The sequence below is a fragment of the Tripterygium wilfordii genome, chromosome 20 (genome assembly GCF_013401445.1).
Source record: "Tripterygium wilfordii isolate XIE 37 chromosome 20, ASM1340144v1, whole genome shotgun sequence".
Lineage (NCBI taxonomy): Eukaryota > Viridiplantae > Streptophyta > Magnoliopsida > Celastrales > Celastraceae > Tripterygium > Tripterygium wilfordii.
In genome coordinates this window covers 8,053,888-8,071,985 of record NC_052251.1, presented here as the reverse complement: position 1 = coordinate 8,071,985, position 18,098 = coordinate 8,053,888, and the positions used below count along the sequence as shown (strand labels likewise).

Sequence of the window (18,098 nt, the reverse complement as noted above, 5' to 3'; positions counted from 1 at the left end):
TTTCTGCGGGAGAAAGACTTTCGACGTATGAATGTTCCTCCATATATAATGTCGGAGAATGATTATGTGTTCCACATACCACTCTTACCATTCAATCATCACCCATGTTCAATGTCATTCCTTTCACTCTGAATGGACAAAATTTTTTTGTGCTAGTTACTCTTGTTGAAGTTTTTTTACTTTTGTAGATGCCACCACATTCACATTGTAATAGTGATCTTGGTGTTTTCCCAAATCCACTAATATCTTACCTTTTCGTAATATTGACAAATCTCATATTACGCCTAGTATTTTGAACTCATTCAATTAATGATTCACGCGAATTGAATACTTGACAAATTATTCAATTCAAAAAAACCATATAGATAAATTAACAAAGTATATGTGTAACGTCAACTCCAATTTTTTCTTCACTTTCTTATATCATATCAAATTCGTCTTGTTGTTGTATTTCATTTCTAAAGTTTCATCTTGGCAAAATATAAGTTCACTTTAGCATTTTCAATTAATCAATATTATTTTGGAGAATAAAAATTAATATAAACTGAAAGGATACTCCATGTAGAGATATATTTACCTCACTAGAATCATTTGGCAATCTTAAATCTTCAATCAGAATTTCAAATGATCCACTATTATATTGGATATAAATGATGAACAAAAAGAATATAGAAGAGAAAATAATCAATGATGAGAGGATGGACACTCATAATAACCCCAAACCATTAATATACTGGAAGATAATAAAATAGCTGATTGGCACGCATGAGCTTATCTTAAAATGATTGTAAATGGTTTGGAGCCTCAAAATAATTGAAGGGTTCGGAGCTTCTAGAAACAATTGAGACCATGTAGTAATGAAACTACTTTTGAATTGATTGATAGAATGACATAAAGTTACGTTCTAGAGTTTGTTACATTGAATTTTGTTATAGAAATAGAGACAACAATTACACACATTTTTCAATGACCCTTTAGTGGGTGCAAAAGGCAAAATGGTTGTTTGTGGTGCAAATGAAAGAGAGAATTTTACGTGGAAATAGAGAAAAGAAATTCAATGACATTTTAATGGGTGCAAAAACCAAATTAATGGGTGGGAAAATTAGATCTTTTACATAATGGTCATATCAAATCTCCTCAACCTATACTCATCACCTGCCCACCGTCCCTGCTTGAAATGTGCATTTTTCTCACCTTCATCACATATACAAATTCGATCTTTGATGTCCCTTTGAAACAACCATACATCAAATGTACATCTGCTTACAGGGGTTGTCATTCTAAGGGCCGCGGTGCCTACGAAAGCAAAAGCAACCTTGCTGCTGATCGGCAGGGATCATACCACCACCATTTGATGTGTCAATGGCCTCCATCATAGAGACGACTTCATCCATCTCAGGTCGCTTATCAGGGTTAGCATCCCAGCAACGCTTCATTACATTAGCTAGAGCACTTGGGCAACATCTTGGTATCTCTGGTCTCAAATTCTGCAGTTTTAGAACAAGAAATTATGATCATGATGTCATGCAAAACATATTCCGCCTACCCGCTGAAATAAGATTCTCCAAGCAATCTCCTCTACAATTTATATATACGGGCATACAAACAAAAATTTTACCTGGCGGACCACGGCTGAAGTCACTTCCGCAAAACTAAGGTCGGGATATGGCATGTCACAGCAATATATCTCCCATAAACAGATTCCAAAACTGTATACATCACATTTCCTATTGTACGGGTTGCCGTTGAGAACCTGTGACACACACATATGATGAGTCATTGATCACTGCACTGAATAAAAAGGGGTTACATTATTGTAGGATTGTGGCTCCGCCCAGGACCCACTTTGTTTTTATAGCACCCAGTTCATGACACACAACAACGTGTACGCAATCAAATGATAGGCTTATGTTTTCTACAATATCGGGCCAGTAGTACACTTAGTTTTCTTTTTTCAAAAATAGATTAATAACAGAGATCATCATTTGTGGCAAACTCCCACCCTAAACTGAAAATAAATGAACTAAATACCTCAGGAGCCATGTAACCAAGTGTCCCAGTTTCGCCAGTCATATCATTAGGATTTGACGCCTCAACACGAGCAACACCAAAATCAGCTATTTTTACAGTACGGCTCTTGTCCAATAACATGTTCTCTGTCTTTACATCTCTATGAACAATCTTCTGCATGTGAAGGTAACTCAACCTGAAAACAAAAACTTAATTAGATTCCAAGTGCTTAGCCAGCAAAAACTAGAAGGTTCAAGTCATAGTTGAGTTTTTCATACAAAAAGAAACTCACTGTTGAATTGCCAAAAGAAAATGCAGAAAAGAAACATATAAAAATAAATAAAAGGGAAAAATGACACACGTACCCTCTTGCAAGATCAAGTGCCAGCTGGATCACCACCTTGAATGGAAGCTTTCTTCTCCTGTTCTTTATGAGATAAGATTTTAGGGCACCGCCAGGAAGATATTCCACAACAACACAACAAACATTGCTTGGCATGCCAATTTGGCCACTCTCAGTCTGTATGTGTAGCTCAGATGAGCCCATTGTGGCCCCTATAAACTGGAATCGATGCGCCAAAATTAATATAAAAGAGACTACAACAATATCGAACATTAAATATGAGAAAATAACACAGACTTGAGAGAAATTTCTTAAAAAGGCAACCGTAATAAACAATAATAAAGATCTTTTCTATATCTATGCACTCTAGTTCTCAAAGTTTGCTTACTAACACTGGTGAATGCTAGCAAATCCAATCTCATGAACATTTTAAGTGTAGGCTCCGAACCAGTAAAATTCTAATACCTGAATCGTAAGAGCTTCAGCCTGATAAATGGCGCTCCATTGAACTTAACTGATGAAAGAGGGGAGACCAAGAAAGAGGAACATAGACATAGACACTTTTATTTATTTATTCAAAAAAAATTTTGAATGAACTCTCTCCTATATTCTTTCACCTTACTCTGGATTATGGAATGCCAGTGATCAGTGATGTAAAAGAAATTTACCTTTTCCCTTTCTCTTTCCCGCTATAAATCATTCATATGTTGATGTAATATCATAGACAAGACGAAATACCAAACCTTTCTTAAAATACATGCTAAACATATTAAAAGACCTTGAGAATCTCTAGAGTAGCTTAACATTTCTTATTAAATTTATACTTCTACATTGAAGAAAGAAGGAACATCCAATGGGAATCAGATGACTTCAAAAATTTTACAAAAGTTTCCAATAAATGGCGCAAAATTCCTTCTGCCATCACTATCAGGCATACAAGTAAATAGATTTCAGTCTGCTGAGTGAAGTCCATAACACAAACAGAAAACTTAGGCTTCTACCTCAGTACTATAAATATAGACATCTCGGGTAGAAATGCATATTAATACCTCCCAATCAATTAGAAAAAAGAAATAATAAAGAATTTGAAACTATGTAAGTTTGGTACTGAGGTTGAGATGAGAATATGAGCATGTTTTACAGATCAAACTCAAACTAATATGCAACTCCATCTATCTTTCTCTAAAATGTTTTGGGCAATTTTTGTCACTATGGTAAGAAAAATGATAACAGCAGCCATCATATAAACACAATCGGATGACCATTTCATGAATCATCTGATATCCTTAGAGACTACGCTGAATGTTGCGTAATCAGCAATATTAGGGAACCATGCCACTAGAAGGGACGGCATGCCTAAAGATTTAAGTGTGCTCATATCAGATATAGAACTAGAAACTATATCTTTTATACTTGAGGAGATTTTAATTGCTTAATTTCTAGACATGTTATTCTTTCACTTATGCTTTCGTTTAGGGTTTTGTATGCTTTCGTGATGGGTTTTAGGTTGCCTGTATGAAAACAATACTTAAGACTACCAAGGGATGCTGGATGATTATTAGAGCTGACAGAATTATGAGAATTCAAATCCTCATTCTCTACTAAACTTCATTTCATTTTCCTCAAATTTCTTCATATGTGTAACAGTTGCTTAATACTAACACAATCTTTATAGCTAGAAACAGATCACAAATGTAGATCTTCTAGTGATGCGACAGCAAGCCATATCAAGCCAAGCAATAGTAGTTTTTTTTAACAAAATCCAGCCCCAAAAATTCACTAACACATAAAAAAAAAAAAACAATGGTATTATTTCTATATACAAAAATAGAGAAAAAATATAAATGCAAAGAATGTTGATACGATGCAAATTACTTTCATAGTTTCATACCAATGTAAACACACCAGATTTTGGGAAAAAAAATTGTTGAGCCTTTAAACAAAAATAATCAATTACGTCATCAAGGATCATATTTTAAATGCTATTACCTAACAATAATTATGGCATTGTGGAAGTGATCTATCTTAATTTCATTATCCATATACTAAAATTACAGCTTCATAGAACAGCAAAGCCGTCACTGAGGATGTATGTTATTAAGCTCAATCAGCTATGCTAAAAGCTTAGATTCAAGAGCCAAAACAGCTAATTTAGGTATACTCAATTTGTAATATCCTGACCCGATTATACACTACTTATGGTATTTTGACACATTGATCGAGGTGGAGTGAACCTCGGTAATCGTGAATCGGGATTTAGGGAGAATAAAAATTAAATCAAGAAAAAAATATGAAAATATTTTTAATAAATGGGGGATTTAAAAAGAAAATTATTGGCGCAAGAATTACTCGAATCGGATGTAAATTGGATTTATTATAAATTTTTGAAGTTAATTTGAACATTTTAGTTAGGGGTGTTTTTGAAATATGGGTGTTTTTGAAAGTAAAATATTGTATAAAAGAAAAATTAAAGAAAATAAAAAAAATAAATAAATAATTGCAAAAATACCCTCTTCTCTCATGATTTTCTCTCTCTCTCCTCTTTCTCTCTCTAAAACGGGTTCAACTGTGAGATCATGATTCCGGCGACAGTGACTCAAAAGAAGCGTACGGACGAGACGAGTGTAACCCAACTTGAATCACGTCGATCGGAGCTCCGGTTTGGGAGAAATCTGAGATTGAAGTTCCGGCCACCGTGAACTTTCTTTGGTCGATCCGGCCGATTCCGGTGACGGTTTGGCTTGATTCAGGTACCTATGAGTTCATTTCATCGAGCTCTTCAATTTGATATAAGATTTGGCAGGTTTGGGTGGCCGGGTGGCCGGATCGCCGGCGGTGACGTTGAATGGGTTCCGGCCGAGTTGACCGAGTCAGGCCGAGTTGACTCGGTTGACTGATGTGTTGACCGGTTCAACCCAGTTTGACCCATTTGACCCGGTTTAACCCTGTTTTGACCCATTTCACCCGTTTTGACCCGATTTTGATCCATTTCACCCGGTTTTGACCCATTTGATCCGGTTTGCCCGTTGACCGTTGACCATGGTTAACCGAACGTATTTTAACTGTATTTTCGTATAATGTGTTTTTCGATGTAGACGGTGATCCCGGTTGAGATTTGAAGCAGGTTGACTTTCAGAGTTAGGGGTTTATGGGGGATGCGTGCGTGGTATTCGGTTTCTGATTTTCAGGTAGGGGTTTTCTATGTATCTTGCGTGTGATTCTAGGGTTCCGGTTTCACGGACTCTTACTATATTGTTGTTCTGTCGGTTTCCGGGGGTGGAAATACGACCTGTTTATATAATTTGTACGTATTCTATGTTGATTATCATTGTTGGTACGTCTTTGGGAGTGGGGTGATTGGAGGTGGTTGAGGTACACTGTGGGGCCCATATAGGAGCCCAATATATCGGATTATTATAGATTATACAATCAATCGGGTACGTACCTGTAGACAGTCTGAGCTGAGGTGCATCACAGGGGACGCTCTCTGGTGTAGGCTATGCTATCGGGATATCCGATCCTCATCCAGTTTCGGTGTGGACCTAGACTGGGAGACACCCTACGAGGTTTAGGGTGGGTCCAGGGGTGGATTATGGATTATGGATTACCGGAGATTAGTGTTTGTGGTTACGGTGCTGTATAGCCTTATCGGCTACCATATTACTTGGTTGAATTGTCAATGATTGTATATTTATTGTGCTGCATATTATGCGTCATATCCCTGGATTTCTTATTTTTTTTGATATCGGTGTTCCCTTTCTATGCCCTACTGAGCTTCTTGGCTCACCCCTCCTCTTGTTTCCTTTTCAGGTGAGTTGGATTTAGGTGATGCTGGTCAGCGGCGGGACGCATGAGCTGGTGTGTAGCCTCGAGCTGTTTCTTTAGCAGGTTTTGAGGATTTGGGGTTTTGTATTTGTATATATGTTACTTATTTGCTCAGTCTGATCTCGGGTAGATAAGTCTTCTTATTTCCGCTGTTGTATAGATACTCCGATGTTTTCGATAGGTGTATATATGTGGTATTCTAGCGAGACTATGCCATGTTATATTTCAGGAGTTGTTACTATTTTATATATTGATTTAGGTATATTGGATTAAGGGTTTGTTCGGGGGATGGGGTCCCCTGCCGGTCACGTTCTTATGGGTTTAGGTACACTTCGGTATACCTTAGGAGAGAGGGGCGTGACACAATTATTGCCGTTCCTAAGTACTCCAGGTCTCAAAGCTTGCTTGCTAACCCTGGTTAATGCTTGCACATGGAATCTCATAAACATTTTATTTGTATGCACGGAATCAGTATAATTTTCTGATACCTGAATCCTAAAAATTTCAGAAAGGTGACTAATTCACATGGGAGCCATACAAGTATACAACAGTAGATTATGAGAGAATAGAAAGATGAACATGGTCAGCAAGAAACCATAGCAAAGGTTACTAAACAGCGCTCCAATGAATTTAAGTGAGGAAATAGGGGCAAGGAGGATGGGGTATTTTTTTTGGGGGGGGGGGGGGGGGGGCAAGAAATGACAATAATATATAAATACTTGGAATGGACTCTTACATTCTTTCCCCTTACTCTGGACAGAAAAAAATTTGCTACCTCTTCTTTTTGGTGTTGTGAAATAGCAATAATTCGAAAAGCTATCGAGTAAGTTAACGGTTCTTGTTAAATTTATAATTCTACATAGAAGAAAAAGGGAGAGTCAATGGGAATCAAATGACTGCCAACATTTTACAAAATTCGCAGATACATAAGGCCAAATACTTAATGCCTTGATGCAAACAAATGCTATGGGTTTCAGCCGGCTGCGTAAAGTCCCTAACACAAGGATTAGAAAACTTAGGACATGCCTGGTAATATTTTTTTTACAGTAGTTATTGTTTTATGATAACAACATAACAAGAAACATGTTTGTGTAAACTTGTTTCAAATTTTAGAATTAAAAATAATAATAATAAATATTTTTTTAAAAAAATTGTTTTGTTCTTGGAGAACAAATAGCATATTTAACATGGAAATTGTTACCCAAAAACAATTTTTCCCACCAAACAAAATATACATTCGTTTCTCCTTGATAGAGTCACGCCCATACACACTCAGCACCCAAGGCCCAACCGACAGCCACCCATATGGGCCGGCTGTACCCAAGGCCTCCCAGCCCATACTAGAAAACCTTGGGTACTAAGGGAGGCCCATACCTCCCCCTATAAACAACACCTTAGCTCCCACATCTTTCGATGTGGGACAATCCTATCAATACCCTCCCCTTCAAGACCAACGCCCACGTTGATCGTGCACCATGGCCGACCACTCCGGCAGGCGCACCCCCGTTGGTCGAGCACCATGGCCGGCCACTCCACAGGCGCGGCCCCAAGTTGAAGGCACAACAAGATCATGCTCCGATACCATTGATAGAGTCGCGCCCATACACGCTCAGCACCCAAGGCCCAACCAACACCCACCCATATGGGCCGGCTGTACCCAAGGCCTCCCAGCCCATACTAGAAAACCTTGGGTACTAAGGGAGGCCCATACCTCCCCCCTATAAACAACACCTTAGCTCCCATATCTTTCGATGTGGGACAATCCTATCACTCCTCCAAAACTATTCCTAGACGCTAAACCATTATCAAAATATAACTTTTGAAAAATCAGCCAAATATATCCTCCCAGACTTCTACCTTACTACGGCACATATAGAAATCCCAAGTGGCATCACAGTAAAATATCTATCAACCAATTAAACAAGAAAGACAACAAAGGATTTGAAACTATGTTGTTGGGTATCTGAGGTTGAGATGAACTTATTTATAGAACAAACTCAAACTAATAAGCAACTCTATCTCTCTTTTCTCCAAAATGTCTTAGGCAACTTTTTGTTGCCCACTTGCCATGCTAGGGAAAAGAATATAGGAATGTTATTACATAAACAATGGGGTGGGGATGGCGATTGAATGAATCATTCAATATCCCTAGAGTATAGATAGTAAGCTGAATGTTGCACAATCACAAATGATAGAGAACGTTGCCACTAGAGAATTCTCTACCAGATCACCCCCTTTAGTCAATTAGTCTTAGGGGGCATTAACTTTCATCCTTGAATGACCCCCAACTAGTGTAACTAAAAGAAAAATCCCACAACAACTAGTGCCATGAGTTCGACTTTCATGCCACCAAGAACCCAAAACGAGAAGGCAGGAATACGAAAGAAGCAAAAGAAAAAGAACGTCATTGGCCCGATTGCCTAGTTTTCTTTTTTATTTTGTATGCAAAAAGAATTTGATTCAGATGGGTACCAAAGTGATGCCACCCAAGGCCAGTTGCGATTACATTGACATAGCGTCAGCAAGACGGGGGCTGGAGGGCAGGGTGAATTTTCAAAACAGCCACATGTCCAATGCATCTTGCCAGCACAGAAGACGATACCCATATGGAATGGAAGAGATATTTCATTAATTGCAAGAGCCCAAACCCATAATTTCCTTTCAAGAGCATTAGATCTTAATAGTATTGAGACAAATTCTGAACATTAACCAGCCTAAGTATTTTTATCGGATGTCCCTCAAGGGGCTAGAAATTAGATCTTTACTTCAAAAGAAATTTTGATTAATTTTTTTTCGCATTTGTACTAGTTTCCTTTATGCTTTTAGTCTTGGTTCTTGGGTTGCCTATAAAGACAACACTTGGGCTATCAAGGGACATTAGATGATTATTGGAGTTGAAAGAACTTTAAATATTCAAATCCTCTATCCCTGCTAAATTTCATCTCCTTTTCCCCATATTTGTTCATATGTATAAAACTTGCACAGGACTAACAAGAGAGTACTTAAAGGTATAAACAGATCAGAAATCAGAAGTGTAGATCTTCTAGGGACGCTATAACAAGCCATAGATCACACTGACCAAGAAGGAGTCAAAGTAATCTTTTAACAAAATCCAACCCCCAAAAAAGCCCACAGATAGAAAAGAAACAAAGGTACATACAAAAGATGAGAACGAAAGGCTAAATGCAAAAAATGTAGATATCAAGCCAAATTACTTTCATTCCAATTTAAACACCCGATTTCAGAAAAAAAAATTCTTGTAGAGCCATAAATTAATTATGCGACATAACTTCTCGAGTACAAAATAATCAATTACGTCATCAAGGATTATATTTAAGTCTTCGGGTAGCAATCTGATCTTCAATTCAGTGTCTATCTATTAAAATTACTAAACCATAAACGAAAGTCGTCACTATGGATGTGGTTAACTCATTTAAAACAGCTTAAAAGCATAGCTTCAGAAATAAAAATAAAAAATAAAAAAATTAAGTTAGGTCTATCAATTACTTCACAGACTAGACAAACAGGTATTCAAAGTGTACGGACATATGGCAGCCATTTAAATACTACCTCAACCTAAGAAAAATGCGAACATTAAAAACAAGTGATAAACAGAAAATTTCAGCTGAGGTTGAGAGTTACCTTAGTGACATTCGGGTGATCAAGCTTATGCCATACAGCGACTTCTTGAACAAAAGCTGCTCTCAGAGCGGCAATTTCTGCGTCTGTCCTGTTGCCCTCTTCACCCCAATCAAGTAGCTTAACTGGGGATCAATTGGTGGACCAAGGAACTACTCTTAGTGAAATAAATGAAACATAAAATTATCGATTGCTCAGAATGCAAAGCATATATCATACTAAGCGCATTAAAAAAAATATATGATAAGTTATTCATAAAAAGATATCAATTTTGCCAAATCAAGACACTAATAGTTATTCCTATTATTATTATTGCAACATCGACATGCCAGAATCGCTGCATCCAAATATGAGATAAAATTAACTGCAAAGAGATTAAGAACCATTGAAAATTAAGCAATAAATTGCCGTAGTCATCATCATCAATAGGAAGAGATTTATAACTTTTATTCCACGACAAAAAGAAAAAGAAAAAACAAAAACAAAACCCGAAGTATGGAAGGAAACTGCATCATCCCATATCATTGAATTGTAAGATGACCTAATCCACAAAGATAGTTCAGACTCACAGTGCAGAACTTAATCTGATAGTTAACCTATCAAAGTAAAGTGTGCACAATAGTGAAATACCAATCACATTCTCATTAGTTCTAATTTACCCACAAAAGGAAAGACAAAACCAAAATTGTGGAATTCGCTTGTGCAGACCAATTCAGTATCCAGTATAATTCAAAAGCTAAACACAAGTTAAATTTCAACAAAGAAAGAAAAAGGGAACATGAGCAGGAAGTAACAGACCGGCGACATCCTGGACTTCATAGACTCCGCGGTGGACGGTGCCGAAGGTGCCCCGAGCAATGACAGACTTGATGACGAGCTTGGAAGGGTCGATCTCCCAGTCCTGCCTCTCCTTCTTGGAAGAAGTCTTATTGATTGTGGTTGCTGCGACGCCATCACCATCCTCTCTCTTCGAGTTCCTCTCCATAGTCACCACCTTGTTGAGATGCCTCTCTAGTTGCTCATCCAATCTCTTCAGATCAATCTGATCCGCCCTCACAAACCCATCACTGCTCTCCTTCATCTTTTTCTCTAAAAATTTTTGGGTATTCTCTCTGTTGATAGATTGATTGGTCACAGATCAGAAAACCCAAAACCAAAATGAGGATTCTTCGTCAATGGCGTGTAGAAGCAGAGGAGTTGTCTTTCGATCAGGCAAGCCATGTGGTCACATGGAGTTGCCTCCTCAACACCACTAGTCCACTAGTACTTCTACGTTGGGTTCTAATCTGACCGACTGTTGCCATTCTCCTCTCCCCCGGCCCCTCCCAAGTTGTATTTTTTTTTCTTTATGGAATAGTATTAAAGAAACCCCCAAACTTATCAAAAAGAATCAATTAGACCCCAAACTTATCCCAAAAGACTCATTTAATGTGGAGTATTGAATGTGAAGTGGGCAATACATATGTTTTTTAATCAATGGTTATTTTAATGTCACATAGATTGAGAGAACTTTTGGGGGTCAAATTTTGGGGGTCTCTACTATTATCCTATTTTTTTTATGCCAAATCAGCTCCTCGACTTCAACAAACTATTGATTGTTGCCTTTCCATTAGTTTGCTGTTAAAAACTGTTGATGCGGACAGTAATATGTGATATGACTTTGTTTTGCACAAAAATAGAAAATATGTGTAAAATGTGACATGAATTTAAAAAGAGTAAAACCCTTAAATTAAATTTGTTTTAAAAAAAAAAAAACTTATCTATCTCTTCCTCCCTCTCTTCATCAATCTCCACCCTAACCACCACCATCATTATCACACTGTCCCAACAACCGCACCTCCTCCTCCTTCAAAATCCTTCTCTCTGCAATGAATTTATAACGTGTAATCATTGGAAAATTTAAAATGCATGTCACCAATTAACGTCATGACATCTCCATTATGATGGAAATATGGTCATAGGGCTTCTTTGAACCATTATTTGAAGTTAATGGGCTAATTTGGCTCAGAAAAAAACATAAGTGTTCAACTTATCTTTTTTGATAAGTTCAAGGACTTCTACGCTATTTATCCCTTTATTTATTTTTTTTTCACCCTTGATTTTTTAGGACTTTCTATTGATCCATCCAGATATGATTATGACACAAACCCAATTGTTATGTTAAAAATTAATTAGTTGATGTAAAGTTAAGGCATGAAAATGAAGATGAACTTGCTTTGGCCATCTATCCTTAATTAGAAGAACCACGATCAAATGACATTCATGTGTGTAGTATTTTATAAAGGTCTCGAGTTCAAGCCTCCAAGTCCTCTCCTGTGTCATAAAAAAAATTAAAGTACTTATTCTTAGTGGAATTAATCAAATTGTTAATTAGTATAATTCAATTACCTACTAAAAACAATGTCTCACATCGATGGTGTATGCCCCATATATGTAGTTGATAAGCTCAGTTACCAACACATGTTTTTGCCCTTCTGGGTGCTGTGTTAATGTTGTGTCTTATTGCTATGTGTGTGTAGTTTTAAAAAAAAAAATTACCTACTAAAAACTAAGATAATCGCCACAATGTCATTTGACCACAAGTTATATCAAGTAATCCAATTAGAGTGGATGTGGTTTGCTTTATAACTTACACATCATTATTTATTATTGTTATTGTTGGTATGGGACCCACCGGAAGACCGGAAGAATAAGTAATTGGATAGGACAAACATACATACGTATATGTGTGTGTATATATATATTTATTTATGTTGTGCACTTGATAAATGGTGTTCAAAGTCAAATTGAATACTATTTTTTGCTTTGTATTTCACACGGACTTGTGTTCTTATATAACTAACGGCACTTTATACAATTTAATTTAAAAAGGTAATGGATCTTTTTAGAATTATAAAAAAGTGTAATTTTAAAGTTGATTTTGGTTATCTATCTTAAGACATCTTTTGGTTTATATTTATAATATCTTTCTTCTTCTCTCCTCTCCTCTTATTTTTCTCCTCTCCTCTCTTCTTCTTCTCTCCTCTCAAATTCCATTTGGCTTTTTATGAAGCTTTGTCATTGATACTGTCATAGGACCATCTTATCCATCACAATTCCTGCTTTGTACAGCAAGTATGAGGAGCACAATGATAAATATTACGGTATGATTCATAGGAAATTTTCTCAGCACTATAAAATACAGAGAATGAGAACTGATGAAGTGATCCTCATCAAATTGATCGAAATGACTCTTGTTTGGTTTTGTTTTCTATTTTTTGCCTTTTTTTTCTTCTCGTATAATAAGCAGAAGAAAATTTAAGGAAATTGATATTATACAGTTGTAGAGATATATCACTATAGTATCACCAACACCAAAAATCCACTAAAAAGATACAATTGAACCAGTATGCATACTTCCTCTTCCTAATTACTTTTCCTTTCTTGATTTTCTTTTCTTGGTTTGTACCTCTCTTGCTTGTTCTGGAAAAATATTTGCAGCTACAGAGATGTATCACTATAGTATCTCTAACACAAAAAATCCACTAAAATGATACAATTGAACCAGAAAGACATGTAATGCAATCAAATCTACATTCCAACATTTGTATCATCATTTTATGAGGAAAAGATAAATTGAACACTAAATTGGACCTTCTGTTTAAAAGTATCACTATTGTATCGCAGTTCATGGAGAGAGAAAATCAATTTTGATGTTATTAAAAATCCACTAAAATGATACAATTGATCCAGAAAGACATGTAATGCAATCAAATTTACATTCCAACATTTGTATCAACATTTTATGAGGAAAATATATAAATTAAACACTAAATTAGACCTTCTGTTTAAAAGTATTACTATTGTATCACAGTTCGTGGAGAGAGAAAATCAAATTTGAGGTTATTTTGGTAAAAGTTGGTCCCAGTATACTTTTTTAAAAGGATGTTTTAGTGGTTGCACCTTTTTACAATTAAATACAATCTAGTGTACCGGCCTACAAAAATCCCTGACACTTATAAATTGTCAAGCCCAAACCAATACTCATAGAGAATAATTGTGATAGTTACAATGCATTTTCTTGTTGATTTGAACTATTATTATTGTGTTTTTCTATCTGCAATATATATTCGTAAATTAATTACATAAAGAAACCAAAAAAAAAATTATGGGGGCGCTGCCCTCGGTCCATCGCACTACTTTTGTGCCCCCAGTGATTTCAATTCCTGGGTCCATCACTGAGTGAGGTGTGAGAGAATATCGAGTGTGTTGGGTCGTTGGCTCGTTGCAGTGCCGAGAGGCTGAGGGCAGAGCCGTGTGGGCAGTGCAGCGGGAGGCTATGTTGCCATGGAGGAGAGGCTATGCTATCGTGGAGAGGTTGTGCAGTTGTCGCGTATGACGTTGAGGTGGAGTTCGTACACGAGTGGTGAAACTCATGGTATAGAGGGAAATCAAAGGTTCGTGTTGAGAGAGAGTAAATGATGATAACTTTGTGGTGTATCTCTCGGGTTTACCCTAAGTCAGTTAGAGATTCAACATGTAAGGTATTAGAGAGATAGGTTAGATTGGGGCTTATGTAATCTCTTGGGCTCTTGGATATTCTTGGGTTTCTTGGTGAGATCAGTGTGTGGTTGCACAAATTTTCTACTTAGTGAAGTTTTCTTTTGATTGTCTTTTGACAACGATGTGGTTTTTTTCCTCCAAGCTTGGAGGTTTTCCACTTGAATGTTGTGTTGTGATTGTTGTTTTTCTCAATTTCAATTAATCTGTCAAGGAGGAGAGTGGGTCTAATTTTTCAACAATTGCTATCGGAGCTCTAGGATTCAGTTTCTTGGGCGGTTAATTTTTTCCTTAGAACAGTTATGTAGGGGTGAAAGTCGACATCAAGAAATTTAATGGGAGAATGAATTTTGGCTTGTGGGAAGTACAAGTCAAGGATGTGATGATACAATCTGGGTTACACAAGGAGTTGAAGAGGTGTGGACAATCTTGGCACCTAAAGAAAAATTGTCAAAAAGGTGGAGAAGGTTCGGCTAAAAGCTCAAAGTTAGTAGATGGAGATGTTGATATTGTCACTAACAGTGGAGTCTCTTTTCTCCATAAGAGGTTGGTTATCCTTTTTGCATGTTTATTGATTTCTAGGTTGCCATGAAAGAGGGTTACTGAAAGTAGGTCCACAAGTTTGCACATGGGCATTGGCTTGACGGTTATGCAAGGTCTGTGATGGAAAGGATGTCGGAGGGGCTAAGGAACTCTCAGGGAAAGTCAAGCAATGGGGTTGCACCATAAATTTCTACAAGTTTTTTTCGACATGTGCCGAAAAGAAAAATCTTGGAGCGGTAAAGCTCTAAGTGGGTATACTCTTTTATGGTGGGGTATGATTCTCGGCCAAGACATTATATAGAGAAAGCTATGGAGGACAATTCTCGATGTAGAGAGTTGTGTAGAGAAAATTATCAGTGTGGTTATACAAATTTTCTACATAGTGAAGTTTTCTCTTAATTGTCTTTTGACAACGCTGCGGTTTTTTCCTCCGAGCTTGGAGGTTTTCCATGTGAATGTTATGTTATGATTGTTGTTTTTTTCAATTTCAATTTCTCTATTGTCGTGTTGATTAACCTCTTATGTTATTTATTTAGTTGTATATATATTCATATTTTTCAACAAGTGGTTTGCAAATGCTCATTTAAAAAAAATTGATTACTTTAATATGTTATGAGAGATTTTATTTACACCACAAAATGTACTGAGTTTGCACAATTTTTCTTATTTTTTTATTTACATATATATATCCTTGTTTTTTAATGACAAATATACCCTTCATTGAAAATAAAATTAAATACGTATTTCTATATTGAATTAAAAATTTGTAAGTTTACACACAAATTCTCATGGATTGAGAACCATTGCGATATGAAGAGTAAGAATCACAAGACTCACATTGGTTAATCAGGTTAATCACAATTTTGCACTAGTATCATTAACAAGAGCTGACGACATGTCAATTTTGCCTAGCTTTGTTTTGAAAAGTTTGAGCTTTGCGAGCACAGGAAATGCAGTTACAGAGAGAGCTACACAAAGGAATAGAATGACCCTGGGTCATGCCTTGGGATTCCTTGAGTAGAAGGAAAGCGAATGAGTACCTAATAATAAAAGGCAAGATCATGCCACAAAAAGCAATTGCCATCGCCTTTTTACCTATCCGTCTGATTATGGAAATGTCCATCTCTACTCATACCAGAAAGAGGACTGTATTTGCACTATTACACTTCTCAAGGGGAACACTGTGTTTGCAAATGAAATATTATGCCCAAGCATAGATGGAGGACCTAATAGCACACCACCCTAAAACATTGCAGAGATGTGATTTTCATCATCTCAGTGCACGCCACCCTTGATATTGGATTCTTCTTGTTTGGAAATGGACTTCGAATCTAGTGTGCAGAATCAGTAGCAACAATCGTCTGGACAGTGGTGAAATCAGTAAGAGAGTGTGAGATTGAATTTGGGGTTGGAGATACAATGTGTGAAATCAGTAGCAACAATCGTCTGGACAGCAAAAGCCCATTCTTGAGACCGTAAGTTCATAAAAATTCAAAAATCCACTTTTGGACCCACAAGCCTACAAAAACTCATTTCCTTGACCCACAAGCCCACGGATATTCAAAAGTTTGTTTCTTGGATCCTTAAGCCCACAAACCCAACTATTAGCCCAATAAAACCAAACCCTAGAAATTATCTACAAAATAAGGAAATTAAAAGATTTTGGGAAATAAAACCTTAAAAAGGAAAAGGTGACAACTTTTTAGGGTTTTGCAAAAGGAATGAAAAATACAAAAAGGGTAATTTTCTTAGGGTTTCTAAAGAGAAAAGAAAATAAGGTTTAAGGGGACTTTTTGGTAAAAGAGTAGAAATAGGGTTTTTGTGTGAGGTAGTACGACATTATATTAATTAGGGTAACCGTTTTCTCTTGGTTCTTTTGATTTCTCTGATTCCTTAGGCTTCTTTATTTTTTCGGGTTTCGAAAGTTTGTTCTATATGTCCATATTGTTATTTCGATTCTTGTTTACACTGTTTTTGTTCATATTTGTGTCCTGTTTATTGTATCGATTCTTTAGATTTGTCTATACCAATCTGTTCATATTAACTTGTCTGTGTATATCTATAGATGGTGTGCGTGTGTATATATATATACAGTATATACGTTTGTATATATTATACACGGTTGGCAGGCTTGTGTGTGCGTATATATATATATATATATATATATATATATATATATATATATAATATATATATATATATATATATATATATATATATATATATATATATACAGTATACATGTGCGTAAGGTTTAAGATTTGCATGCGTGTTTATATGTACATAGGGCCCGAATATATATGTCTATATGTATATGTATATATGTGTCCATGAGTTTATGTGTTTATATATGTATATGTGTGTGTACATAATATGGTGTGTACATAAGTTGGTATTTTCATTAAACCTATCAAAAGTTGGTAGTGTATTTTCATTCATAAGTTGATGGTGTTTTTTCAAAGTTTTCTCCAAACCTATCATAAGTTGATAGTAATATTCCAAGCTTTTTCCAAAAAAACTATCATTAGTTGATAGTGATACTCCAAACTTTTTTTTTTCGGAAAAAAAAAACAATCATAAGTTGATAGTATCCTTTCAAACTTTTTCTAAAAAAAACTATCAAAAGTTGATAGTAATAATTTAAATTTTTCCAAAACTATCATAAGTTGATAGTATTTTTCATACAAACTTTTTCTCAAAATAATCATACCTTGCAAAGAGCAAGTTTCCATCAGATAGCCATTAAATTAATTAGGGTAACCGTTTTCAAACGGGAGTTGTGGGGTGCCTAACACCTTCCCCACATTCAATCGATCCACCTACCCATTTTCTCTGGTTCGCAGGTCTTTACGGTGTCCAATTGCACCTTAAATCAATTGGTGACGACTCTAAATGTTTTTCATCCTCCAACGTCGGTCCGCGTCTTGACCCCGGTTGCGACACGGTGGAATAGTCAAGCTAATTATCTTAAGCTTGATTAGATACCTTGTAGGATTTTTGGGTTTTTTTGCAAAGCTTCAAGCAATCAACGGATTTGATTATTTCTTTGCCACCTATCGTTTGAGGTGGAATAGTCAAGCCAAAACTTGGGCTTGATCAGTGGAATTCGATTAGCAAGTCCTTAGAATCAGAACTTTTTTTGAGATTTTATCTGAATTAGAAGCAGATGAATGGGAGGAAGATTTACTGGTGCGAACAT

At 36.3% G+C, this 18,098-nt stretch overlaps 1 protein-coding gene across 1 annotated transcript; it reads right to left on the bottom strand.

The window, feature by feature from the left end:
• Window positions 1–1,027: 1,027 nt before the first annotated feature.
• LOC119986438 (serine/threonine-protein kinase STY13-like) lies at window positions 1,028–11,063 on the bottom strand. Its single transcript, XM_038830997.1, has 6 exons — window positions 10,616–11,063; window positions 9,821–9,942; window positions 2,376–2,572; window positions 2,032–2,206; window positions 1,619–1,753; window positions 1,028–1,487 (listed from the first exon to the last, which is right to left on the bottom strand). Exons 1-6 carry the CDS (start codon window positions 10,896–10,898, stop codon window positions 1,281–1,283), a joined length of 1,119 nt encoding a protein of 372 aa, XP_038686925.1. The 5' UTR covers window positions 10,899–11,063; the 3' UTR covers window positions 1,028–1,280.
• Window positions 11,064–18,098: the final 7,035 nt, after the last annotated feature.

What these genes read in the sequence shown, in the direction of transcription:
- LOC119986438 (XM_038830997.1), bottom strand. Translation starts at nt 10,898, where the DNA reads ATGAAGGAGAGCAGTGATGGGTTTGTGAGGGCGGATCAGATTGATCTG. An exon ending in GCACTTGATCTTGCAAGAGG is followed by an intron (nt 2,207 to 2,375) that starts GTACGTGTGTCA and finishes TTTTGTTTTCAG; the next exon opens with GTTGAGTTACCTTCACATGC. An exon ending in CTTCAGCCGTGGTCCGCCAG is followed by an intron (nt 1,488 to 1,618) that starts GTAAAATTTTTG and finishes CTAAAACTGCAG; the next exon opens with AATTTGAGACCAGAGATACC.